General features: G+C 38.5%; 3 protein-coding genes across 12 annotated transcripts in view; 1 reads left to right on the top strand and 2 right to left on the bottom strand.

Moving 5' to 3' along the window:
* Positions 1–20,932, bottom strand: part of DPP8 (dipeptidyl peptidase 8) — a 66,124-nt gene extending 45,192 nt beyond the window's left edge. For 5 of the 9 annotated variants that reach the window (XM_081292110.1, XM_081292113.1, XM_081292118.1 and 2 more), the window contains exons 1-4: positions 20,795–20,932; positions 17,464–17,733; positions 16,801–16,913; positions 2,679–2,738 (exon numbers count right to left, since the gene is read on the bottom strand). In XM_081292110.1, coding sequence (XP_081148236.1) covers positions 2,679–2,738; positions 16,801–16,913; positions 17,464–17,722 — 432 coding nt within the window. In that variant the 5' untranslated portion in view covers positions 17,723–17,733; positions 20,795–20,932. Of the gene's footprint in view, positions 1–2,678; positions 2,739–16,800; positions 16,914–17,463; positions 17,734–19,614; positions 19,782–20,441; positions 20,561–20,794 lie in introns of those variants that run through there. The other 4 variants (XM_081292111.1, XM_081292112.1, XM_081292114.1 and 1 more) reach the window with 4 other exon arrangements.
* Positions 1–27,702, top strand: part of HACD3 (3-hydroxyacyl-CoA dehydratase 3) — a 136,303-nt gene that overhangs the window by 66,678 nt on the left and 41,923 nt on the right. Inside the window, exons 1-2 of one of the 2 annotated variants that reach the window (XM_081292119.1) lie at positions 21,457–21,593; positions 24,502–24,555. The gene's annotated coding sequence lies outside the window, so the exon portion shown is untranslated. Of the gene's footprint in view, positions 1–21,456; positions 21,594–24,501; positions 24,556–27,702 lie in introns of those variants that run through there. The other variant, XM_081292120.1, reaches the window with a different exon arrangement.
* Positions 22,927–26,806, bottom strand: LOC308647342 (ran-specific GTPase-activating protein-like; the record flags this gene model as incomplete). The annotated part of the gene is made up of 2 exons (XM_081291422.1): positions 22,927–23,869; positions 26,753–26,806. 2 exons carry the CDS (start codon positions 26,804–26,806, stop codon positions 23,198–23,200), a joined length of 726 nt encoding a protein of 241 aa, XP_081147548.1. The 3' UTR covers positions 22,927–23,197.

Genomic DNA, 27,702 nt, shown 5'->3' with positions numbered 1-27,702 from the left:
TCTGCCTCTTGAGTAGATGTGATTACAGGTAGGTGCTACTGCACCTGACTTGGTCCACTCTTGGTATGTTTTAATGCTTCATAATTAGAATACAAGAAATTTTAGAGCAGAGAAATTAACTTTCATAAAGAGAACTGTGTACTTTAACTTTGTGATCAAAAATGTTATTTGAAAGAATAAGATGATCCAAAAAATCCTGAAAAAGACCAATGTGGGGAACAACATTGGCCTTACTGTATACTAAAAAGTTAAAACATGAAAAACAGAATGAATAATGTATAGAATAGAAAAGTCTAACACAGAACACTGAGTACAGAAATTAGTAAGAAAAAGATGGCAGAGAAAAAAGTGGCAGTTTTACAATAAGTGAATGCTGATCTAAATTTTAAATTTGTTGAAATTACTGTATAGCCATATGCAAAAAGATAAAATTGGAATTGCATCTTACATATTCCAAATTGATCAGCAACTCAAGTGGTAAAAATGAAACTGACTTCCACTTATAGCCAAGATGGAGTAATAGGGTACAGATATACCCTCTCATCTGAAACTGAGAATATAGACAAAATGTATGAAATAATGTTTTCAAGACACTAAACTTCAGTCAACAAAGGACAGTGATCTCTGAGAAATGGGAACCAAATGAGGTGAGGCTTACAATTGTCCCAGCTAACTGCCTTGAGAGTTTCTAGATGATGGTGGTGCAAGTAGAGGGAAGAAATTACAAATGAAATTGAAAAAGTTACAAATGAGGGCTGGGAATGTGGATCAAGTGGTAGCGTGCTCGCCTGGCATGCGTGCGGCCTGGGTTCGATCCTCAGCACCACATACCAACAAAGATGTTGTGTCTGCCGAGAACTAAAAAATAAATATTAAAAATTCTCTCTCTCTCTCTCTCTCTCTCTTTTAAAAAAAAAAAGAAGTTACAAATGAAATTAAAAAAAAATACTTTGACTTGAAAGCAATCAAAAACAAAACATCAAAACTTAAGGGATGCAGTGAAAGCAATACTCAGAGGGAAAATATAAAAGTGTACAATAAAAAAAGAGATCTCCATCCAAAACCTAATCTTCCACCTAAAGACGTTTCCAAAAAATAGAACAAACTAAGGAAGGAAGGAAATGATAAAATTAGACTGGAAGTAGTCAAAATTGAGGGGGGAGGAGAGGAACCCTTACCAAAACAAAAAGTTAATTCTCTGAAAAACTGACAAATTGGGGCTGGGGTTGTGGCTCAGTGGTAGAGCACTCGTCTAGCGAGGCCCTGGGTTCGATCCTCAGCACCACATAAAAATAAATTAATTAATTAAATTTAAGGAAAAAAAAAAGATTGACAAATTGACAAATTTAGCTGGACTGAAGAGAGACACAAAGCCCACACACAAGCATGACCTCAAATAGCTAAACTCAGAAATAAAAGACGGATTGTTACTAACAACCTTACAGGAATAGTAAAAAAGATTAGAAAGGAATATGAACTGTATGCCAAACACATGAACAACTGTATGCCAACAAATTAGATAACTTAGATGAAATACACAAATTCTTAGGAATACACTAACTGTTAAAGCTGACTCAAAGCCTGGCATGGTAGCATGTACCTGTAGTTCCAGTTATTCAGGAGGCTGAGGCAAGAGAATACTTGAGCCTGTGAGTTGGAGACAAGCTAGGGCAACATGGCAAGTCCCTGTCTCCAAAACTAACTCAAGAAGAAACAGAAAATCTAAATAAACTTATAACAATAAAATAGATTAAGTAGTCAAAGAACTTCCCCAAGTGCAAGGGCTGGGAGACAGCCTAGTAGGCACAAAGTCTTGGGTTCAGATGCTCAGCACCAAATCTGCTCCCCCTCAACAAAAACAAAAAACCAAAAGAATCTCTCACAAAGAAAGATTCTAAAAAATATTCAAAGAATTCAAACCAACCTTCTCAAATTTTTCCAAATAACAGAGAAGAAGAGGAACATTTCCTAACTCATTCAATAAAATCAGTATGATCCTCAAACCAAAACCAAGGACATCATTAAAAAAAAAAATAAACCTGGGGTTAGGGTTGTGGATCAGTGGTAAAGTGCTCACCTAGCACATGCGAGGCCCTGGGTTCAATCCTCAGCACCACATAAAAAAATAAATAAATGAGCAAAATAAAGGCATAAATAGATAAATAAATAAATATATCGTTCCAACTACAACTAAAATATAAATATTAAATAAATAAAATAAACCTATAGACCAATATCCCTTTTGAATAGATGCAAAAATACTCAGCAAAATACTGGTAAATGAATATAGCAACATAAGGATTATAAACCATGACCAAGTGGGGTTTTTTGGTTTTGTTTTATTTGTTTTGAGATGAAGTCTGTGTTGTCTAGGCTGATCTCGAACTTCTGGGCTGAAGCTGTCTTCTTATCTCAGCCTCCTGAGAGAGCATTTGGGACTATAGACATGCATCATCACGCCCAGCTGACCAAGTGAGATTTATTCAGGGAATGCAATCTTGGTTCAACTTATGAAAATCACACCATATGAATATGATAAAGAAAAAAAATCACATGATCATTTCAATGAATATAGAAAAATCACAAAAAAAGTCAATATTTTTTCATGATAACAATACTCAATAAAACCAGGAATAAGTCAGGCACAGTGGCGCACACCTGTAATACCAGCTACTCACTTGGGAGGCTGAGGCAGGAAGATCACAAGTTCGAGACCAGCACAGGCAACTTGGCGATACCTGTCTCAAAATAAAATAAATAAATAAAAATAAAAACGAGCTGGGGATATAGCTCATTAGTAAAGAGCTTATGGGTTTAATCCCCAGTACTGAACAAACAAACAAACAGAAGTAGAGGGGAAATTTTTCAATCTGAAAAAGGGCATTCGTGAAACCCCCCAGCTAATATCATTCATAATGGTGAAAAACTGAAAGCATTCCCTTTTAAGATAAGGAAAAAGAATGTATATTCTCATTTCTATTTAACATTGTACTTCTAGCCAGGGCAATTTTAGGTAAGAAAAAGAAATAAAAAGCATCTGTATTGTAAAGGAAGAAGGCAACTATCTCCATGTGCAGATGATATGATCTTATATATAGAAAATACTATAACTCTATTGGGCATGATGTTATATGCCTGTAATCTCAGCAACTCAAGAGGCTAATGGAAGAGAACTAAAAGTTGGAGGACAGGACTGGGGTTATGGCTCAGCGGTAGAGCGCGCGCCTCACGTGTGCAAGGCACCGGGTTCAATCCTCAGCACCACATAAAAATAAATAAAATAAAAGAATTATGCACAACTACAACTAAAAAATAAATTTAAAAAAAAGTTGGAGGACAGCCTGGGTAACTTAGTAAGACCCTGTCTCAAAAATAAAAACTGCTAGGGATGTAGCTCAGTGGTAGTGTCCCTGGGTTCAATCTCTACTACTGCAAAAAGAAAACAATATGATTCTACAAAATACAGATGTGGACAAATTGATCATCTTAATATTCATGTGGAATTGCAAGGGACACAGAATAGCCAAAACAATCTTGAAAAGAAGAATGTTGGAGAACCCAGATTTTCCAATTCCAAAATTTCTACTTTTCTAATCTTCAAAGGTTAGTTCAGAGGCTAGAAGGTGTAACTTAGTGGCAGAGTGTATGTTAGCATGTTCAAAGTCCTAGGTTCAATCTCCAGCACCCTGCCAGTACAAAACTACATTAATCAAGACAATACGGTATTGAAATAAAAACAGACATATAGGACAGTGGAATAGAACTGGGGTCCAGAAATAAATCTATACATTTATAATCAACTGATTTTCAACAAGAGTGCTAGGACTATTCAAATGGGGATAATTTTTTAACAAATGGTGCTGGGACAACTAGATATCCACATGTGAAAGTATCAATCTGGACCTCCAACACTGTATACAAAAAATAACTCAATGAATCAAAGATCTAAATGTAAGAGCTAAAACCATAGAATTCTTATATTTAAAAAAAAGGTATATTGGATTCCATCAAAATTTAAAATTTGTGCACCAATGGGCATACATTAGTTTTCTAGGGCTTCTATAACAAGTTGCCAAACTTGATAGCTGGAAAAAAAAAATCCAGAATTTTATTCTCATCCCAAATTTATTCTCACTTCAAAGAAGATATATAAATGGCCAATAAACACATGAAAAGATGTTAAACATAATTGGTCATTGGAGATATGCAAATCAAAACAACAATGAATTATCACTTCCCACCCACTGGCATGGCTATAAAAAAAATGATGGACCATAACAAGGATTAATGAGGACGCAGAGAAATTGGAACCCTTATACAATACTGGTAGGGAATGTAAAAATGGAGCAGCTACATGAAAAATAGTCTGGTAGTTACTTAAAAGTTTAAGCATAGGGCTGGGGATATAGCTCAGTTGGTAGAGTGCCTCACATGCATAAGACCATGGGTTCAATCCCCAGCACGGAAAAAAAAAATTTAAGCATAGTTATCACATGACCCAGAATTTCATTTCTAGATATATATCTCAGAGAACTAAAAATATAAATCTACACAAAAACTTGTATACTGGGCTGGGGCTCAGTGGTAGAGTGCCTGCCTTGCACGTATGAGGCACTGGGTTCAATCTTTAGCACCACATAAAAATAAATAAAGAAAGATATTGTGTCCATCTATAACCAAAAAAACAAAACAAAAAACAACTTGTATGCTAATGTTAAAAGCAGATTTATGTATAAAAGCTCTAAAGCTGAAACAATCCATATGTCATATAAACTGATGGATCAACAAAATATGGTACAGCCATATAATGGAATATTATTTCATCACATAATAAAAGTAATAGTTACCTGCTTCCATGTGGATAGATCTAGATAATATTATGTTAAAGAAACCAATCACAAAGGACTATATATCATATGATCCCATTTATATGAAATGTTCAGAATAGGCAAATCAACAGATTCCAAGAAGAATAGGACCTGGCAATAGGGAAGATGAGGTAGAAGATTGTGACTGCTGATGGATTTTATTTTGGTTTGGATATGAAGTATCCCCAAAAGCTCTTATATTAATGCAGGTATTTCAAGAGGTGAAATGATTGGATTCTGAGAGCTGTAACCTGATCAGTCCAACCTAGTTTGAATGGACTGGATGGTAACTGTAGGCAGGTGGGGCATGGCTGGAGGAGGTAGTCACTGGGGATGTGCCCTGGAAGGATGCATTTTCCCTAAGGCCCCTTCCTCACTCTCTGTTTCCTGACCCTGCCATGAGCTGAGCAGTTTTCCTCCATTGAATCCCTCCTCCAGGTGCTATCTCACCTCATGCACAAAGCAATAGAGTGGGCTGTCTATGCACTAAAACCTCTGAAATTGTGAGCCCCAAATAAACTTTTCCTCCTCTTGTTGGGTATTTTGGTCATAGCAACAAAAAAGCTAAAGCAGAAATTAGGGGCCTGGGGTTGTGGCTCAGTGGTAGAACACTCGCCTAGCATGTGTGAGGCTCTGGGTTCGATCCCCAGCACCACATTAATGTAAATAAATAAAATAAAGGTATTGTGTCCAACTATAAATTTTATATATATATATATATATATATATATATATATATATATATATATATATATATATATATATATTTACATACATATATTTCTTTTTAAAAGGAGAAGTTAGTACTGGTAATGGGTTTGTTGCTGTAACTAACTTGACTGTGGTTTAGAAACCTTTGGAAATGGTTTGTGAAAGGAATTTTGAAAAGTTTGAAGATGCAGGCTAGAAAAGTTTTAGAATGTTGTATGCAGAGTTTAATTAGTGATTTTGGTGGGGGCTCGGAAGACCAGAATGGCAACAGAAATGCACACTGTGCTCATGAGGTTTCAGAGGGAATGAGGACTCTATTGTGAATTGAACTAGAGGCTACTAGTGTTATATTCTGGCAAAGAACTTGGCTACATTTTGCCCATATCATGGGACTTTACATGGGGCTGAATTTAAAAGTGATGGACTAATTAATCTGGCAGAGGAAATTTCAAGGCACCATAGCATTTTATCAGTGGCATGAATATTATTGGCAGCTTTTAGCCAGATGGCAATAGAAAACAGAATTTAAGAATTTTAAAAACTTGAAGTTTGGCCAAAAAAGTGTTTGTAAAGCTGAGGCCAAGGAATGTATGCTTGTTGAAGAGATTACAGACCCTAAAGACACACTAAGTACTTTGCACAGAGACAACAGAAAAGATGCCTCAAGAGCATTTTAGGAACTGGCAAGACCACACCCACCTTAGGCTTCTGGGTGTAAAATTACAAATTCCTTTGATAAGAGATCATCCTTTTGCCCTACTGCTTGCACAGGAGGGCCTAGGAAGTTGTTTCACCATGCTGAACCATGCAGGTACTCAGAGGTACCTGCAGCCATGATACCAGGGGTCCCAGATACTGTATGATCTGGTGGCAGACCTTGGCATCATCAATGTGGTGCTGGTTCTGCAGGAATGCAGGATGCTCTAAGCAGTCATGGAGGTTTCTACCAAGATTTGAAAGGAAGGCCTCACATCCCAGGCAAAGTATAGCAGTGTTGGAGTCCTTGTGGGCTGTTCTTAAGAGGGTAATGCATGAAGTTGTAAAGGTGAGGCCAAAATCCCTACAGGCTGCTGCTGACAGGGTGATGCGTGAGAGGGTGATGGTTGGTGAGGCCAACCAGGCTAAAAAGGAGCCCTTGTGCACTACAACTGGTTAAGTCCAAAGGGGTAGAACTGCTCAGGGCCTTTGGAAATAGGGATATTTTCACATCTAGAAGCCATGTGTCCTACATTCTATACGTGGACCTGTTTGCTTGGCTAGGTTTCTGGTCTTTTTTTTTTTTTGGTACCCGGGATTGAATCCACGGGCACTTAATCACTAAGTTGCTTAGGGCCTCACTAAATTGCTGAGGCTGGCTTTGGACTCAAGATTCTCCTGCCTCAGCCTCCCAAGCCACTGGGATTATAGGTGGGCACCAGCACGCCCAGCCCCATCCCATCTTTTATGTCCCTATTCCTTCCTTTTGGAATGGGAATATTTACTCAAATATTTTGACCTCACCTTTACACTGTGACACTGTATATTAGGTGTGTGTAACTTGCTTTCAGTTTTTATAGGGGCTTACAGCAAGAGTTTGTCTTGAGTCTCAGAGGAGACATTGGACTTGGACTTTTGGACACTGCTAAGACTATGAGAATCAAGATGAACTAAATGCATTTTGCTCTGTGAAATGGACATGAGCTGTTGGGGATCAGGGCAGAATATTATTCTTTAAATATGAGATGCCTCCCCCCAAAAGCTCCTGTAATAATGTAGGAACGTTTTGGAGGTGAACTGAATTATGAGAGCTGTGACCTATAATCAGTCCATCTTAGTTTGAATGTGCTGGAGTTGGTAACTATAAGCAGTGGGGGTGTGGCTGGAGGAGGTGGGTCACTTGAGGCATGCCCTAAAATTTCCCTGCAGTTTCTTCTCCCTCTCTGGTTCCTGACCCTGCCATAAGCTGAGAAGTTTTCCTCCACTGAGCTTTTCCTCCATGATGTGCTGCCTTCCCTTGTGCCTAACTAATGCAGTCAGCTGTCTATGGACCAAGAGCTCTGAAATTATAAGCCCCAAATAAACTTTTCCTCCTTTAAGTTGTTCTTGGTGGGTATTTTGGCCACAGTGATGAAAAGCTAACCAAAATTGATTTCTTTTGGATGAGGAAAGTGTTCTAAAATTAGGCTGTGAAAATAGCTGCACAACTCTGTCAATATATTAAACAACACTGAATTGTACACTTTAAAGGGGTGAATTGCATGGTATATGAATTACATTTCTATAAAGCTGTTAAAAATAAAAAATGAAAAAGCATTTCATATTTGAACAAATCAAAGGAAAACTGTGGTGGCTATCTTAATATTAAAGAAAATTTCAGAGCAAAAAATATTACCAGACACAAAGGTCATTTCATAACAAAAAGGAGTTCAATAAATCAGGGCATAATAATCCTATCTACTTATGCTCCTAGTAACATCGCTTCAATATACATAAAGCAAAAACTAATATAATAGAACTAAAGAAATAAATACTTGGGGCTGGGATTGTGGCTCAGTGGTAGAATGTGTGAGGCACTGGGTTCAATCCTTAGCCCCACATAAAAATTTAATAAAGAGGGCTGGGGATGTGGCTCAAGTGGTAGCACGCTCGCCTGGCATGTCTGTGGCCCAGGTTCGATCCTCAGCACCACATACAAAACAAAGATGTTGTGTCCGCCAAAAACTAAAAAATAAATATTAAAATTCTTTCTCTCTCTAAAAAAAAAAAATCTAATAAAGATATTTTATCTACCTAAAACTAAAAAATAAATATTAAAAAAAAGAAATAGTCAAACCTATAATTATGGTTGGAGATTTTTTTTAAATATATTTTATTAGATGTTGATGGATCTTTATTTTATTTATTTATTTATATGCAATGCTGAGGATTGAACTCAATGCCTCACACCTGCTAGGAAAGTGCTCTACCACTGAGCTACAACCCCAGCCCTATAGTTGGAGATTTTAATATTCCTCTCTCAATAATTGATAGAACAGATAAGAAAATCAATGAGAACACAGAAGACATGAACAACACAATCAAGTTGGTCTACTGGGCATTAATACAGCACTCTACCCAAAACAACAAAACATTCTTTTCAAATATACGTAGAACAAATACCAAGTGCTCTACCACTGAGCTAAATCTTAGTCCCAAGGAATTTTTTGTCTTAAAGAAAAGTCACAAGCCTATACAAAAGAATACTTGAGATAAATAGCTGCCAATCAAAATAATGAGCTATCATAGAAGTTGTTTTTTAAAAATTATTTTGAAAAATATCACATCTTAGTTCATTTTAGCCCAAACATGCTATTCAGTAAGGAACTATTTTTTTTTTTAAGAGTGAGTGAGAGAGGAGAGAGAGAGAGAGATTTTTTAATATTTTTTTTTTTCAGTTCTCGGCGGACACAACATCTTTGTTGGTATGTGGTGCTGAGGATCGAACCCGGGCCGCACGCATTCCAGGTGAGCGCGCTACCGCTTGAGCCACATCCCCAGCCCCAGTAAGGAAATATTCAACATGAAAATAATAAATGAAAACAAAAAAGGCAGACATTGGCACCTAAATCATTATTTTGTCACTGGGATATTTTCAATTATTTACTTTTGTCTAAAGGTAAACTATTGAGGAAAAAAAATGAACAAAAACAAAAACCCTAAAGCTTTGATTTTACATAAATTACTTAGAAGCAAAAACTGAAAGAAGCAAAAATTGAACTTAGTATCTTTAAGTTACTGCTGTTACTAAGCACTAGAACTACAAATTTAAAGATTTAAATAAAAATCTTCCTAGAGGGCTGGGGCTGTAGCTCAGTGGTGGAGTACTTGCCTAGCATGTGTGAGGCACTGGGTTCAATCCTCAGCGGCACATAAAAATAAATAAATAAGCCTTCTGCCCTTCTGGGCCCAGAGCTATAGAGTCAGCCAACTGTGGTCTGAACCTCTGAAACTGTGAACTCAAAATTATCTTTTCTTGGACACACCGGAGGGAGTGGAGCAAGCGCCCGCCATCATCCCGAAATAGCGAGAAGAGGAAGATGGCTGCGGGAAGTGAGTAAGCCGCTCTGTGCTCCGTGCCCCACGCCGCCGCGTCTGAAAAGATGAGACAAACAGCTGTGACTCAGCATTAATCCATCCGGCTGAAACAACTGATTAGCCCTTCTCATCATACGGAGGTAAATGCCTACCGAGCCCTCATAAGTAGTGGCCACAGGTTCCAAATGGGGCTTGAGAGAGACAGTAAGGACCCACCCGTTGCATTGGTCGCCCAGCAAAGGGAAACGAACTGTCGCCATTTGCAAGAGACACCACTATGGCAGAGAACTGACGTCACCAGACTGCGGCGGAGGAGATAACTTCATTGAAACCTGCTGCTACAGGTGTGTAATCCCCCTAACCTTCCCTCTCCACACATCGGGGAAACCTTAAGGGCCCCTCCCAGTTCTCCCGTGAGTGCTACAGCCAGCCCGAGGGAATCAGAGGTGGTGCGGGACCCGCGGCACGGGACTACCGCTCCCACCAGAGCTGACTGCTGAGGTCTCTTGCACCAGCTACAGGGGAGTGGCTACCGGAGTGCAAGTAAAATTCGCTGAGGATTCTCAGCCCCAAGCTCTACAAACTTAGGGTCTGAGGGAATGGCAAACTGGAAGAGTGAGCCCAGTCGTTCATGAAAACAGGGCTCCCGGGAGCAGCAGACCTGGCGTGTAGACAGTATTGTGGTGAGAGGGGCCTGGCTAGAGGAAAAGTGGGAAGTGACTAGACACAAGAAGAGGCCCTAGTCACTCAGGATTGGAGACTCGCCCAGTCTGGGAGGAGCTGCTGCACAGTGATTGGTTCCCGCGTACTGACAGGAGAAACTTGACCTGGTGGGCACAGCACCACCTACTGGAAGAGAAGTTAATCAAACTCTAAGACGGCATTTATTAGTTTTTTTTTTTTTTTTGATTTGGGTTTTTCTTTCATCTTCATTTTTCTATCTCGTTGGTCTTTTTGTTTTTTTTTCTTTTTTTCTTTTTTTTCTTTCTTTTTCTTTTTTCTCTTCTAATTTTAATTTTAATTTTTTTATTATTATTATTGTTTTAAATTTTTTTCTTTTTTTAGTTCCTATTTCTTTCTTCTTTTGTCTTTTCATTTTTCTTATCCCCCCTTCCTTGAATTCTACCTGCCTACTCGCATTCTCTTTAGTGACTTCTTCCCTTCCCTTCTAATACCTTTCCTCCCAAGCATCAAATAAATTTATAGGAGTAAACAGTAACTCAGCAGTCAAACAGAACAAGAAGCAACATGAGCAGCTTCAAGAAGCAAGGAAGAAAAGGAGTACAAACAATGCAGGACAGCCTAAATATTCAGGAGGACCTAGAGTCATCAGAAAAATGGTCATATAAAGACCTCAAGGAACACCTTAGACAGATGGAATGGAACCTTAAAGAGGATACAAGACAGCAAATTCAAGCAGCGAAAGAACACATTGAGAATAAATTACATAAACAGATAAAAGAAGAAGTTAAGCATCTTTATCAGGAGATAGAGATTATAAAAAATAATCAAACAATAATTCTAGAAATGAAGGAAACGATAAACCAAATTAAAAACTCAATTGAGAGTATCACTAACAGAGTGGAGCAAGTAGAAGCCAGAACGTCAGATAATGAAGACAAAATATATCATCTTGAAAAGAGTCTAGCCAACTCAGAAAGGCTGGTAAAAAATCATGAGAAAAACATCCAAGAGTTATGGGATAACATAAAAAAACCAAACTTACGAGTCATCGGGATAGAAGAAGGTACAGAGATTCAAACCAAGGGAATGAGAAACCTGCTGAATGAAATAATTACAGAAAACTTTCCAGAGATAAAAAAGGAAACAGATATACAAATTGAAGATGCATACAGGACACCGAGCACACAAAATCACAGTAGACCAACGCCAAGACACATTGTTATGAAGATATCCAATATACAGAGCAAAGAGAAAATATTAAAAGCTACAAGAGAAAGGAGACAGATTACATTCAGGGGTAAACCAATAAGGTTAACAACGGATTTTTCATCACAGACACTGAAAGCAAGAAGGTCATGGAACAACGTATTTCAAACACTGAAAGACAATGGATGCCAACCAAGAATTCTGTATCCAGCAAAATTAAGCTTCAGGTATGACAACGAAATAAAGATCTTTCATGATAAACAAAAGTTAAAAGAATTTGCAGCCAGAAAACCAGCATTGCAAAGCATTTTGAGCAAAACACTACACAAGGAAGAAATGAAAAACAATAACCAAAACCATCAGTGGGAAGTGCCTCAGTAAAGACAGAGGGCGAGGGGAAAGATAATCACGGAGAAACAAACTAAATTTTTTTAAAAAAAGGATAAACAATCAAACATGGATGGAAGTTCAAACCATATATCAATAGTAACTCTGAATGTTAATGGCTTAAACTCTCCAATAAAGCGACATAGGCTGGTATCATGGATTAAAAAAACAAATCCAACAATATGCTGCCTCCAGGAGACACATCTGATTGGAAAAGACATACACAGACTGAAGGTGAAAGGATGGGAAAAAATATACCATGCACACAGTTCTCGTAAGCAAGCAGGGGTGGCCATCCTCATATCGAATAAAATCGACTTCAAGACTAAGTTAATCAAAAGGGATAAAGAAGGTCATTATATACTGTTAAAAGGAACCATTCACCAACAAGACATAACAATTATCAATATTTATGCACCAAATAATGGTGCTGCGACATTCATAAAACAAATTCTCCTCAAGTTCAAGAATCAAATAGACCACAACACAATAATTATGGGTGACTTCAACACACCTCTCTCACCATTGGACAGATCTTCCAAACAAAAGTTGAATAAAGAAACTATAGAACTCAATATCATAATCAATAACCTAGACTTAACTGACATATAGAGAATATATCAACCATCATCAAATGGATATACTTTTTTCTCAGCAGCACATGGATCCTTCTCAAAAATAGAGCATATATTATGCCATAGGGCAACCCTAAGTAAATATAAAGGGGTGGAGATAATACCATGCATTTTATCTGATCATAATAGAATGAAACTGGAAATCAATGATAAAAGAAGGAAGGAAAAATCCTACATCACATGGAAAATGAACAATATGTTACTGAATGATCAATGGGCAGAAGACATAAAGGAGGAAATAAAAAAATTCTTAGAGATAAATGAAAATACAGACACAACATATCGGAATCTATGGGACACAATGAAAGCAGTTTTAAGAGGAAAATTCATCGCCTGGTGGTCATTCCTCAAAAAAAGAAAAAACCAACATATAAATGAGCTCACACTTCATCTCAAAGCCCTAGAAAAGGAAGAGCAAAACAACAGCAAATGTAGCAGAAGGCTAGAAATAATTAAAATCAGAGCGGAAATCAATGAAATTGAAACAAAAGAAACTATTGAAAAAATTAACAAAACTAAAAGTTGGTTCTTCGAAAAAATAAATAAGATTGACAGACCTTTAGCCATGCTAACGAAGAGAAGAAGAGAAAGAACTCAAATTACTAACATACGGGATGAAAAAGGCAATATCACAACAGATGCTACAGAAATACAGAAGACAATTAGAAATTATTTTGAAAACCTATATTCCAACAAAATAGAAGATAGTGAAGACATCGATAAATTTCTTAAGGCATATGATTTGCCCAGACTGAGTCAGGAGGATACACACAATTTGAACAGACCAATATCAATGGATGAAATTGAAGAAGCCATCAAAAGACTACCAACCAAGAAAAGCCCAGGACCAGATGGGTATACAGCGGAGTTTTACAAAACCTTTAAAGAAGAATTAATACCAATACTTTTCAAGTTATTTCAGGAAATAGAAAAGGAGGGAGCTCTTCCAAATTCATTCTATGAGGCCAACATCACCCTGATTCCGAAACCAGACAAAGACACCTCAAAGAAAGAAAACTACAGACCAATATCTCTAATGAACCTAGATGCAAAAATCCTCAATAAAATTCTGGCGAATCGAATACAAAAATACATCAAAAAAATTGTGCACCATGATCAAGTAGGATTCATCCCTGGGATGCAAGTATGGTTCAACATACGGAAATCAATAAATGTTATTCACCACATCAATAGACTTAAAGATAAGAACCATATGATCATCTCGATAGATGCAGAGAAAGCATTTGACAAAGTACAGCATCGCTTTATGTTCAAAACATTAGAAAAACTAGGGATAACAGGAACTTACCTTGACATTGTAAAAGCTATCTATGCTAAGCCTCAGGCTAGCATCATTCTGAATGGACAAAAGTTGAAGGCATTCCCTCTAAAATCCGGAACAAGACAGGGATGCCCTCTATCTCCATTTCTATTCAATATAGTTCTCGAAACACTGGCCAGAGCAATTAGACAGACGAAAGAAATTAAAGGCATAAAAATTGGAAAAGAAGAACTTAAATTATCACTATTTGCAGATGACATGATTCTATACCTAGAAGACCCAAAAGGGTCTACAAAGAAACTACTAGAACTAATAAATGAATTCAGCAAAGTGGCAGGATATAAAATCAACACGCATAAATCAAAGGCATTTCTGTATATCAGCGACAAAACTTCTGAAACGGAAATGAGGAAAAACACTCCATTCACAATATCCTCAAAAAAAATTAAATACTTGGGAATCAACCTAACAAAAGAGGTGAAAGATTTATACAAGGAAAACTACAGAACCCTAAAGAGAGAAGTAGATGAAGATCTTAGAAGATGGAAAAATATACCCTGTTCATGGATAGGCAGAACTAACATCATCAAAATGGCGATATTACCAAAAGTTCTCTATAGGTTTAATGCAATGCCAATCAAAATCCCAACGACATTTCTTGTAGAAATTGATAAAGCAATCATGAAATTCATATGGAAAAATCAAAGACCCAGAATAGCAAAAGCAATTCTAAACAGGAAGTGTGAATCTGGTGGTATAGCGATACCAGATTTCAAACTATATTACAGAGCAATAGTGACAAAAACAGCATGGTACTGGTACCAAAACAGGCGGGTGGACCAATGGTACAGAATAGAGGACACAGTAACCAATCCACAAAGTTACAACTATCTTATATTTGATAAAGGGGCTAAAAGCATGCAATGGAGGAAGGATAGCATCTTCAACAAATGGTGTTGGGAAAACTGGAAATCCATATGCAACAAAATGAAACTGAATCCCTTTCTCTCGCCATGCACAAAAGTTAACTCAAAATGGATCAAGGAGCTTGATATCAAACCAGAGACTCTGCGTCTGATAGAAGAAAAAGTTGGCTCCGATCTACAGATTGTGGGGTCGGGCTCCAAATTCCTTAATAGGACACCCATAGCACAAGAGTTAACAACAAGAATCAACAAATGGGACTTAATTAAACTTAAAAGTTTTTTCTCAGCAAGAGAAACAATAAGAGAGGTAAATAGGGAGCCTACATCCTGGGAACAAATTTTTACTCCTCACACTTCAGATAGAGCCCTAATATCCAGAGTATACAAAGAACTCAAAAAATTAGACAATAAGATAACAAATAACCCAATCAACAAATGGGCCAAGGACCTGAACAGACACTTCTCAGAGGAGGATATACAATCAATCAACAAGTACATGAAAAAATGCTCACCATCTCTAGCAGTCAGAGAAATGCAAATCAAAACCACCCTAAGATACCATTTCACTCCAGTAAGATTGGCAGCCACTATGAAGTCAAACAACAACAAGTGCTGGCGAGGATGTGGAGAAAAGGGTACACTTGTACATTGCTGGTGGGACTGCAAATTGGTGCGGCCAATTTGGAAAGCAGTTTGGAGATTCCTGGGAATGCTGGGAATGGAACCACCATTTGACCCTGCTATTGCCCTTCTCGGACTATTCCCTGAAGACCTTAAAAGAGCATGCTACAGGGATACTGCTACATCGATGTTCATAGCAGCACAATTCACAATTGCTAGACTGTGGAACCAACCCAGATGCCCCTCAATAGATGAGTGGATAAAAAAAATGTGGCATCTATACACAATGGAGTACTATGCAGCAATAAAAAATGACAAAATCATAGAATTTGCAGGGAAATGGACGGCACTAGAGCAGATTATGCTTAGTGAAGCTAGCCAATCCCTAAAAAACAAATACCAAATGTCTTCTTTGATATAATGAGAGCAAATATGAACAGAGCAGGGAGGAAGAGTAGGAAGAAAAGAGCAACATTAATCAGTGACATGAGATGGGAGGGAAAGGGAGAGAAGAGGAAAATTGCATGGAAATGAAGGGAGACCCTCATAGCTATACAAAATTACATATAAGAGGTTGTGAGGGGAATGGGAAAATAAACAAGGAGAGAAATGAATTACAGTAGATGGGGTAGGGAGAGAAGAAGGGAGGGGAGGGGAGGGGGGGTAGTAGGGGATAGGAAAGGTAGCAGAATACAACAATTACTAATAGGGCATTATGTAAAATTGTGGATGTGTAACCGACGTGATTCTGCAATCTGCATTTGGGGTAAAATTGGGGGTTCATAACCCACTTCAATCTAATGTATGAAGTATGATATGTCAAGAGCTTTGTAATGTTGTGAACAACCAATAAAAAAAATAAAATAAATAAATAAATAAATAAAATAAAGATATGTGTCCATTTACAACAAAAAATATTTTTTAAAATCTTTCTAGAAATATATGTTTGCTTTGTTTTGTACTGGAGATTGAACCCAGGGCCTCATACCTACTAGGCAAGTGCTCTACCACTAAATCAGAGCTACATCTTCCCCATCTACCTTTTTTGGACAAAGTCTCACTAAATTGCCCAGGCTGACTCCTAACCTGCAATTCTCTTGCCTCAGCCTCCTAACTATCTGGGATTGAAAGTGTATACCACCATGCCTGCTTATATTTGTTCTTTAATGTCAATTTCCTTCCTCTAGATGTGAGAATTACTAGAAAGTTTATGGAAGGGAAAGGTAGTTAAAAACTGAATTGTAATTTTTCTTAGATGTTAAAAATTGAATGGAACTTAAGGTCACACATGTAAAAATGCTGAAATGTTTTAATTATTTTTGACTCATATCTACTTCAAATATAAACCCAATTGAATTTCTGCCTCTAAATAAATGTGGATCTGAAATATACATCAAATCATAGGAATAACAATATTTAGTTTCTACCTGAAAAAGATCCAAAAGAGGCTTCCAAGACAACATTAAGACTGCTGCTCTGTTGATAGTTTTAGGAATTTCAGAATAAAATAGTGTATTTTCTCTGTTTTCACCAGACATGGCTAAGGGAAAAAAAATCATTTATTATTATGTTTTCAAATAGCATTCTCACTACAATCACAGTAAAGCATATGAAGCCTTCTATACACTGCAATACTTTACAGTCTGTGGGACCTAAAATAAATATTAATATGTAGGATATGCAAGTGCCATATGCCTTAGAAATTTCTTCAATAAAAATGAAATTTCACAGAAAAATGCTTAAGTTTCATTTTGATATTCAGGTCTTAATTCCCCTCTAACAAAATAATCATCGAAGCATATAAAATGATATTAGGAGAGTTAAGACAAATACCATTTTTAAATTAAAAAAAAATTAGTTTGTTAAAAGTTTGCAATAGACTCACAGGATTCCACTGTGACAACTCCAGATTACTAAATTTCTTTTTTCTGAATTATCTATTTGGAAATAAACACAGATCTAACAATTCTAGCTTTTCTTCATTATAAAAAATTCTATGATTTTAATCATTAATGCAGCCTTTGGTGTTTCAAATAAAAGTATATTTTACACTTTTATAATATACTCAGAAACTACAACTCTATACTTACCAAGATAATAGATCCTATCTGAATGAGGCCCATCTGGATCATTCCTCTTCACAAACATAAAATCATGTGGTGCCTTAGCCATCATGTAGCCATGATATTTTCTGGTATCAGCAAGCAGCTTTTTAAGCTGACTCCAGGAATATCGCTCAACATAAAACGGCTCCAGTTTAGGCTGATCCTGTGATTCAATATTCTCCTCACACTCTGCAGTCTCAAATATCTCAACACCCAGCTGTTCTGTTTCCATTGCTGCTGCCATGTTGCATTTTTCTAGAAAAATAAGGCACATGAAGCTTTTTACAGGGCTGTCTTATATTATCAGAATGACAGTCTGACAGGGGCAAAACCAGATAAAACCACTAAAAAAAAATGCTGCAATGAAACCTAGTAAGCAATAGCTCCCACTTCGCTGTGCTCAGTTCAAAATGAGATTATTTTAAAAATTGAGGTCATGTCAATTTCACAGTTACTATAAATCCCTATGGGAACTTTTATAAAAGGCTCTCCTTAGATATCTCTTGCCAAATTCCTTTTTCTTTCCCACACTTGAAGCAAACAGGCCATATGCCAATTGGCTGCTATGCTCCACCCAAGAACATGTCAGTAGTGAAGCTAAATGTGCCAAGGGAGTTGGGGATTTTTGCATTTAAAAAGGTAACACATTTGACAAATGTGAATTTCTCCAACTAGCAGAATAATCCCAACTGGAATAGTAATAACATTGTCACAAACAATGTCCTTGTAATAATCTTCCTAGGGCACTTACCAAAGAAAGTGTAAATATTGTTTCCTTTTAAATGGAATTCTAAACAACAAAATACTTAACTGGCTGGTATGAATCTTTTGTGCAACCCTAGACATCACTATCATATATACTTGAGATGACTAATATCTCAAAGAAACTTACATGACTATGATTATACATTATCTAACTTATGCTTTGTTTAAATGAGAAAGACACTATTCTTAAGTGGCTTTAGTTAAAGTAGGTGTAGAAAGCATTTAATGTTTATATCAATATTTTGATAAAAATTTGGACACAAATTTACTAGTCTGACCCCCAAAGCATTAATATTTCATACACTAACACTTATTTTTCAAATGTCAAAACCATGTGGGCTTGGACATAACAAAATTGTACTTATGAAACCATATTTCACATAACTATTAAATACTTCTAAATGGCTGTTTGTAAGATGATGCATTTTTTTAAGCTCAATTTCTGATAAGAAGTAACTTTTGAGAAAAAGTTATTAGCAGGTATGGGCTGTGAATAAGTCCATTAGGTATGGAATACTGGCTTGAAAATGAATTGAACTGTGTGCCCAAGATATTGTTATTTTCTTTTTACCCTGAACTGTATTACCATTTTCAAAGTAACAATAGCAAAAGTAGACAGAAAACTCATTAGTTACATCAGATATATTTATAATATTATTACAACTAGGTATTCATATCCAACAATTAAAATACAAAAACAGCTCAGCTGATTAAGTCAGTTAGCTCAACTGGTATGTAACACACTGATATTTGTGAGGTAGATTATAACAATGGTTGTTTGACCATCTAAAATCTAGTGGAGGCCTATTTCTACCAAATGTGTCAATGAATCTAGTTTTATATCTAATGGAATGATGGACAAGTGAGAGAATCTACACAAATTTTGCTCATTTCACAGGTGTTAAATTTAGAATTTGGTCTCCAAAACACTGCTTGTAAGCATAGGGCTAGGAATAGAACAGAGAATCTTAATAGTAAAACTTCTCAAGCCTTATTGCTCAGTTTCTTGGGTCATTATGTAAAAGATACATCAGCTTATATATGTTAAAATCATCAGGTATATTTCTGAATTGTACTAGCTCCCTAGACTGTTTCTCTCTATATACATACATACATATACACATGTACACACTGTAGAATTCAAATGACATTCTGCCACTCTGTATATTTACAGCCAATGTTTATTCCACCCTTTTTAGGACAGACCTGGCATTATGGTAGCCATTTACACAAATGTTTATAATTGATTTAACTTCCAGAACTCCCTAATACCTTGTATAGAATTACATTCTCAAAATGTGTGGCCTGAAGTTTCTAAAATAAAGTCAGCATAGTCTCTACAAAGTGCATACTTTTCATTGCCCCACCTACCTCTTTACTTATGGACCTTCCCTGGTGCCTATCTGATTGTATTTTCATCTGCTCAGATCTCTTCCACATTCAGAGATCATTTTCAAGTGCCCCAACTTCAAGCACAGATCCCCGCACTTATCCTGCTCTCTTCTCAGAGGACTCTTTCCTTTTCTCACCATCCAATCCTGCTCACCAGGATAATATAAGACTCTTGGTCATTATTAAAACAGACCATATGTAGTCAAAAAAAAAAAAAAAAGATTAAGTATAAAAAGTTCCAAAATAGCACTTAAAACTGAGAACTTTTTGATGTAATATATGCCCAAATTACTGTCTGCAATTATCAAAATCCTAAATTATTTTCCGATATGGTATAGCCCAATTTACTCAAAAGAATATCCTAATAGTAGTGTAAACCTTGATGTTCAGACATACATTAAGGGGAATTATGGAAGAGCTAAAAAAGTTATAGAGGGCATGCAGATGTGAAGTTACTGGCTGGCAGAATAGATCAGTGGTAGAACTTTTGCCCTGAGGTGGATCCCCAGCCTAGTCCAAAAAAAAAAAAAAAAAAAAAAAAAATCAGATGAGGTTTCTATTACAAAGCCTCAAAAATGGGAGATATAAAATTTCTATGTGCCTATTCCTGTGCCTCTTTTATCTAATAATGTCATGGTTAGAGACAAAAATCAATTCAGTAGGACTAATAGGAAGAACTATAGGCCACTTTTTTTTTTTTTTTTTTTGCAGAAAGGGAACTAACTTGAATTTACTAATTTAAGATTTTCCATAAGATAAAGAATGTCCTACTCATTTAAAGTGCAGTCCATTTTTCTTTTCCTTACCACAAGATTGAGAATAATTGAAACGGGCAACTTTTCTGGAAAAAGAATCATTAAGCTTGTTGAAAAAAAAATCTATGATTACAAATGATACTTTGTTAACAGTTTTAATTCTGGGCTCCCATAGCTCAAGTAGGTGAAGATGAGAGAGGTGGTGAGAAAAATGGCAAGTGGAGAAAAAGTTATGCTAGCACAGCAACAACAGGATAAGATGTCAAGACACCTCCCCATAGCACTAAACCCCCACCCCCATTCAAATAAGGGTGTTGAGTTAGAGAACTAAAGGGCTCTAGAGTTTGGACCCATTCAAATGGCATTCCACAAACAGTCGCCCATTTCAACATGCCACGGCTCACCGAAGCCTAGATATTTCACTCTTCAGGGTCCACGGCTACTCGAAAAAAATCATAATTACAGAACGGGCCAAAATCTTGAGAGCAACGAATAGGAAAATGAGTAGAAGTACAGATGCTGAGAAGATGGGCTGGAAGGATAAAAAGTGTGAGGAAGTTGGACAGGACAGTATCCTGAAGCGGGTGGTTGGAACAAAAACCGACCTAGAGTGAAGCAGTAGGGAAAAAAGAACACCAGCTGGGAAACCAGAAAATCTGAGTCCCAAGCCCATCTGCCACGGTCGGACTTTAGGCAAATCCCTTCGGCTCTGTGAGCTTCCGTTTCCTTATCTGTGAGCACAGACAGTACCCAGCCTCCCAAACCCAGAGAGGCTCAATTAAGATAACGGACGTGGAAGTCCGGAGGGCAGCACCCAGCGCTCAGGGGCGCCTGGTGAACGTTGGCTGACTCGGAATCTGAGTCTCGGCTTCCTCTTCCGGCAAATGGGGCCCCGCCACCGGCTCAACCCCGCGCGGGCGGCTCCTCGGCGAGGCGGACAACAGGGCCCGTGGGCAGAGGCCCAGGCCTCGCGGGCGAAGGGGAAGGAGAAGGGGGCGGATACTGCACCTTCCCCCCCCCGGCCCCGCCCGGACCGTCCTGACGCGCGCGCGCTACGGAGCGGGCCTGCGCCGCTTCATGCCGCGCCGCCTCCACTCCGGGCCGGGCTACAGCAGCTTCCTCGGCGGCGGCGCCGGTTGCAACCCAGACGGCGGACGCGGCACTTAAAAGCGGAGGACGCGATACTTAGGGGCGGCGGACACGGTACTAAAAGGCGGCGGCAGCAGCCCCAGCACTTCCGGTTCCTCGAGACCCGACCTCCGACTTGGGGAGGCGCGGTCTGACGAAGAAGGACACTGCTCCCAAAATGGTGGGATTCTCGCCACAGTGCCGTCTAGGGGCCGGAGGAGCAAAGGAGGCGCGGGAAGTCGGGGAGAGTAGAGATGAAATCCAAAAGGGGCAGCGACTTGCTTTTATGACGAACCTCTTAACCATTCGTTCTTTTCACTCAAACATATGGGGTAGACAAAAATCCCTGTCCATTATGAGACAAAGTTGTAGAGGCTGGGATTGGATGAGAAAGCAAACCCAGCAAAAATCACTGCCCCTTCATGGAGGTGACATGGAGAAGAGACTAAGGCGATGGAGACATGAGTGCCACATAGTTGTAGCAACCTGAACTTGAATTCAGAAAATTTGGTCCTAGTATTAGTGTACTCCAGTAGGTCAATCTCTAGGCCATGGTTCTTTATCTGTAAAAGGGATATAACGCATATTTCTTAATTGCAATTAAAGAAAATTATCACACTAACACATAAAAATGAATCCGGGCACGGTGGCACAATCCTGTAATCCCAGAGGCTCGGGAAGCTAAAGCAAGGAAGATCGGGTGTTCAAAGCCAGCCTCAGTAAGTTAGCAAGGCCATAAGCAACTCAGGGAGAACCTGTCTCAAAATAAAATATAAAAAGGGGCTGGGGATGTGGCTCAGTGGTTAAGGGCCCCTGGGTTCAACCTCCAGTACTAAAAAAAAAGCAACATTCCTTAATCCACAATTTATTTGTCTATACTATACATTGGCTAAGAGAACGAGAAAAAGGGAACCTAAAGAGATGACTAGGAAAATAGTAAGTACAGAATGAAACAGTGGGAAAACTGGGCCTCTCCTATTTTCTATAACTACAAAGAACTTTGTGTCATAGTGGTATGCCATGAGGATTCATTGTAATAGCACTAATAAAAGATCCATTTGAGCACCTGTTCCACTCTATAGTATATAAGTATTCACTCTGAGGTTAATCAAGCCTTCACTCAGCTTTCTTTAAGCTCCCTAAAAGAAAGTGCAGTTATTTTCTCTGGGTATCCCTTATAAATTTTCACTGTGACCACAGAGCAGATTTTAAGGCTTTAAATGCACACACACACACACACTAACAAAATACAATGAAATACCTCATACTTCATTTGTTCATCCAATATATGTTTATTAAATCTCTATCATGTACTTTCGCTGTTCTAAGTGATGAGGCCACAAGTAGTGAACAAAACGGACAAAATCCCTGTTTCTGTGCAGTTTATTTTATTTATTTTTTTCCAGGTTTCAAATGCATTTTTTATTCACTATTTTTGATGACTATAAATAAGTGTTTCCACTATGGAAAAGAAAGTTAGCACAGTACATTTTCATGACTGGGGAATGGATTTTCTCAAGTCATCTTCAATAAGGTAAAAACTTAAGAAAAAAACCCTGAATGTTGGATTCAGTTCTTTATATAAAGTCCTTATGAAAACATAACAGAATAAAAATAAACCCAAAAGGAAGGGCAGGGCAAAATTAAAAAAAAGAAAAAGGAAAAGAAATTAAGACGACTCATTGCTTCTCCGATTTCTCCTCGGTCTCCTCTCCAGGTTCCTTGTTCTCCTCCTTCACAGAAAGAGCTTCCAGCTTTTCGGTCACTTTTTCAGCATTATCATTTTTGCCCAGTCCTTTCTTTTCTCTCTCTTCAATCGCTTTCCTGCATTCTTCAAACTTTGTTTTGAATTTTTGTGCATTCTCAGCGTTTAGGAAGCGGATGGCGAGCAGCTCTGGCTTAGGGTACTCATCAGCAACGTCAGCATGGGTGTTCCAAACCCAGGCACGGTCGCTGCCGGTGTTTGGCTTCAGTTCCATCGTTGGCGTGATATAGTGGTTGGCGCATATCTTCAGGGTCTTGTCCCTCCTCATGAGAAGGCGGATGGTTCCTTTCTCCTTATGTTTCAGGAGCTTGACATCACCAGTGCCTCGTTCCTTCCTTTCTGGAAGATCATTCTCTGAAGCAAATGGAAATAGCTTTGCTCGAATCTTAAAAAGTTCCTCTTCATCTTCCTCCAGCGTTTTAATTTCTTGCTCAGGGAGCGAAACTATAGGCTCAAACTGGGGGTCGTGATTGGACTCATCTGCATTCTCAGTAGAGGTATCATGGTCCTGATGAGGGTCGCCCCCAGATCCCGCTAGCCTGGACTCCACAGGCCTCGAGCCCCCAGGCCCCGCGCGCTCTGGCCCCTAGCTCCACAGGCCGGCGGGGGTTGGTGGCGGAGGCACGGGCCGCCCGCCCACGTGGCCGCCGATAGCGGCCCTAGCCCCCTCTCTGTGCAGTTTATATGCTACTAAAAAGAGATATGATCTCCCTCCCCTGAAAAGCAAACAATATGTGACTTCGTGGATTCAAAAAAAGAGCCCCAAAGAGGTAAAAGACTTGCTTAAGTCATATGGCTAATTATGAGCTCATCTAGATTTGAATTTAAATTTCTTAGTTTTCAGTCTCATTTGTTCTATGGTCGGTTTAAAAACCCTCAAATGACCTGGTAGTGTAGTTCAGTGATAGTGCACTTAGTATATGTGACGCCCTGAGTTCAATCTGTAGCACAAAAATAAACAATTTCTCAAACTCTGAGAAAGCTGTAGGTGACATCTTTACATGGCTCACTAGCATGGAGGCTGTTACAAAACACTTCTCCTTGCAGTTTCTGAGAAATCTGTGACTTTCTGTTCTCCTCTCCTCAATAGTGCTGCAGAATATAAAAACCACTTAGCAGCAATCTAGAATTGATTGTTCACTTATGGGGTATCCCACAACTCACATTGCAGTCATCTGGCCTCTTTTATTTCAGCATTGTTTATTTTTTGGTGTGTAGGACAAGAACCTCAGGGAGCTGGTACCATTGTGCATTCTTCATCTTGCTGTATATGTAAGTAACGAACTGGATCTAAAAGTGGCTTGTTTTGTCTTTACCAGCTGAATCAGTTAGGCCTTGACCTTGCCAAATCTTATATGGGTGTGTGACAAAGCCTAGCTTGCTTTATGCTGCCCTGCATTGTTGGTATTCAATAGGAAAAGGCAAGTTATTTAGCATAAGAGGTGTGGATAAGGTAGCATAGCAGGGCTGATACAGTCCACCCCTGCTGCAGACTGAAACAAATCACAAAGCATAACAACTCAGTCATATTCTAGCAAAAAAGGACAGCCAGCAGATAAGTGTGAGTGAGAAGTAAGGTGGTCAGGCCAAGTGAGAAACATTCCTGGGAAATTTAGCTGCATCCTGAAGCCAGGGTAATTTCAGGTAATCAGGCTATTTACCATCCAGCTCTGGTCTTATGTTCTAGGGACTTGGTCTGACAACCTTACACACTGGATCTCCATCAGAGATCAACTTGACTCTGCAAGATCCAGCAGCCCATGATTTCTAGGCAGTGGTACACACATTTTTTTTTCTTTTTTAAATTTTTTTTTGGTGCACACATTTAATAGACTAAATTCCTGGAGTCAGACTGGCTTCTCTCCTCAACAGAGTGATATAGGGCCTTTCTAAGCTGTATTTCCCTTATCTGTAAAATGAGAATAGTAACACTGTTGAAATGAATGAATACAATAATACATTTAAAATGATTTGCAATAACTTGTGTATAATAGGCATTCCATTGATTGATTGATTGATTTTGATAGTGAGGATTAAATCTAGGACCTTGTGTATGATAGGCAAGTGCTGTATCACTAAACTATATGCCTACTCTATTTTTTAAGTTTAAAAATTTTTGGAGGGCTGGGATTGTGGCTCAGCGGTAGAGTGCTCTCCTGGCACGTGTGAGACCCTGGATTCGATACTCAGCACCACATCAAAATAAATATATAAAATAAAGGTATTGTGTCCAATTACAACTAAAAAATAAAATATTTAAAAAAATTTTTTTTGGTACCAGGAATGGAATCCAGGAGTGCCTAACCACTGAACTATGTCCCAGCCCCCCCCTTTTTTTTTTTAATTTTGAAACCGTCTCACTGAGTTGCTTAAGGCCTCACTAAATTGCTGAGGCTAGCCTTGAATTTGTGATCCTCCTGCCTCAGGCTCCAAGTAACTGGTCTTACAGATATGCACCACTAGGCATGGCATTTTATTTATTTATTTATTTTTGGTGTAGGGATTGAACCCAGGGGTGCTTAACCATGAAGCCAGCCCTTTTAAATATTTTATTTAGAGACAGAATCTCACTGAGTTGCTAAATGACTCAAAAATTACTGAGGCTGACTTTGAACTCTCAATCCTCCTGCCTCAGCCTCCCGAGTTGCTGGGATTATAGAGTGCAACATCACAATGGACTCCATTTATTAATTTTATATATTAATGATGGTGAGGATAGTGATGAAGATAACAGTAAAATGCTTTTCTCCAGAGAATGCAAAAAACAGGAGGACTAGGTGTATACCTCAGATCCAGTATTGTGACTGGGGCTACTGGGTGGGGGAGCTCATTCTGACTCTATTGTTCAGTGCATAAACACATATACACAGGCTCAGGGCTGGGGCTATGACTCAGTGGTAGAGTGTGTGCCTAGCAGGCGTGAGGCCTTGGGTTCAATTCCTACTACTATAAAAAACAAACAAAAAAAATGGGAGGGACTTAAGAGATGATTGATCTTAATTCTTTTATTTCACAGAAAGGACAACAAAAGCCCAGAGAGAGAGCAGCCCAAAGTCATACAGCTATTTATTGGCAGCTCTTAGGTACAACTCCCAATCAATCAGCAAAATGTACCCAGTGGTGCACCCCAGTAATCCCAGTGGCTCAGGAGGCTAAGGCAGGAGGATTGCAAGTTCAAAGCCAGCCTCAGCAATTTAGCAAGGCACTAAGCAACTCAGTGAGACCCTGTCTCTAAATGAAATACAAAGAAGGGCTGGGGATGTGGCTCAGTGGTTAAGTGCCCCTAAATTCAATCCCCAGTACCAAAACCAAAACAAAACAAAACAAAAAAAGTACTGATTTCTGCAGGGAGCCATCTGTGAAAAACACATGAGGATCTTCTCTTGGCATGAAGCCAAGGAGATCTGAGGTTCAACCTTGGGAACTATCTGTGGCTGTCCCACACAATAGATTGCCCAAGGCACATGACCTTTATCTTCGCTGTACTAGGAAGATCTCTCATGGTCACTCCAGAGATGGGCATAACCGGTTGGGAACTGGACAGCCCACCTTTAATCTTTCTTAGAGAAAAACATTCTATGGAAGGCCTTTGATGTCCCCCGATATAAATAAAGCAGGTGTGGGCTCCATCTTGCCAGAGCATAGAAGCTCAGTCCCTATGATCGGCTTGCCTGTCCCACCCCCGATTTTTGAAATTATTTTCTGTGTCCTGTGATTTTTTTTTTCATTGTTCTATTTTTCCTAGCTTTTATTTCTCAGCCAGCCTATTCCACCAAGGGGAACCCCATTCACACCACCTGCACAGGATGTGAGCAGATTTCTTCCTGGATTTAGGAAATGACCTAGACCAAAGGAGGAGAAAACTCTGGGAACCCTGGCTTCCCAGAGAGGCATGCCCAAAGTTGCATGCACTTCCATCTAACAACAACAACAGTCTTCAATTTTGATTTTAGTCTAAACACAACTTTTTGACATCATTAAAGAAAAATCTACCAATTACTCTACCACTCTATCATAACTTTATTGTTTTGTATTCGTATTTTACATGTGTAGCAAAAGTAATATTTTCAAGTCACATTCAGAGGCTACGTACATTTAATTTTCTTAGTTTTTCTTAGTTCAATCCAAACTGTATTTATACAGTTTGGATTTCTAACAATAGAAAGTATAAGTTTGGTCCTTTCCAGGAAAACCTCTTCAATTCAGGATCCCCTCATTGAAGTGGATGTAGCCAATCCCTGGTTCACACCAGAATCTCCTAAAATGTCTTGTGTCACAGGAATACTGGATTAAATAGTATCCCTCTCCCAAATTCATGTCTACATATAACATGAGAATGTAATCTTATTTGGAAGTAGGATCTTTGGAGATGTAAGTAGTTAAGATGAGATAACCTGGGATTAGAATGCATCCTAAATT

Source organism: Spermophilus citellus (assembly GCF_964194105.1).
Source record: "Spermophilus citellus genome assembly, chromosome: 4".
NCBI classification, from domain to species: Eukaryota; Metazoa; Chordata; class Mammalia; order Rodentia; family Sciuridae; genus Spermophilus; species Spermophilus citellus.
Note: the sequence above shows the minus strand (reverse complement) of the source record. Positions and strands in the feature narration are given on the sequence as shown.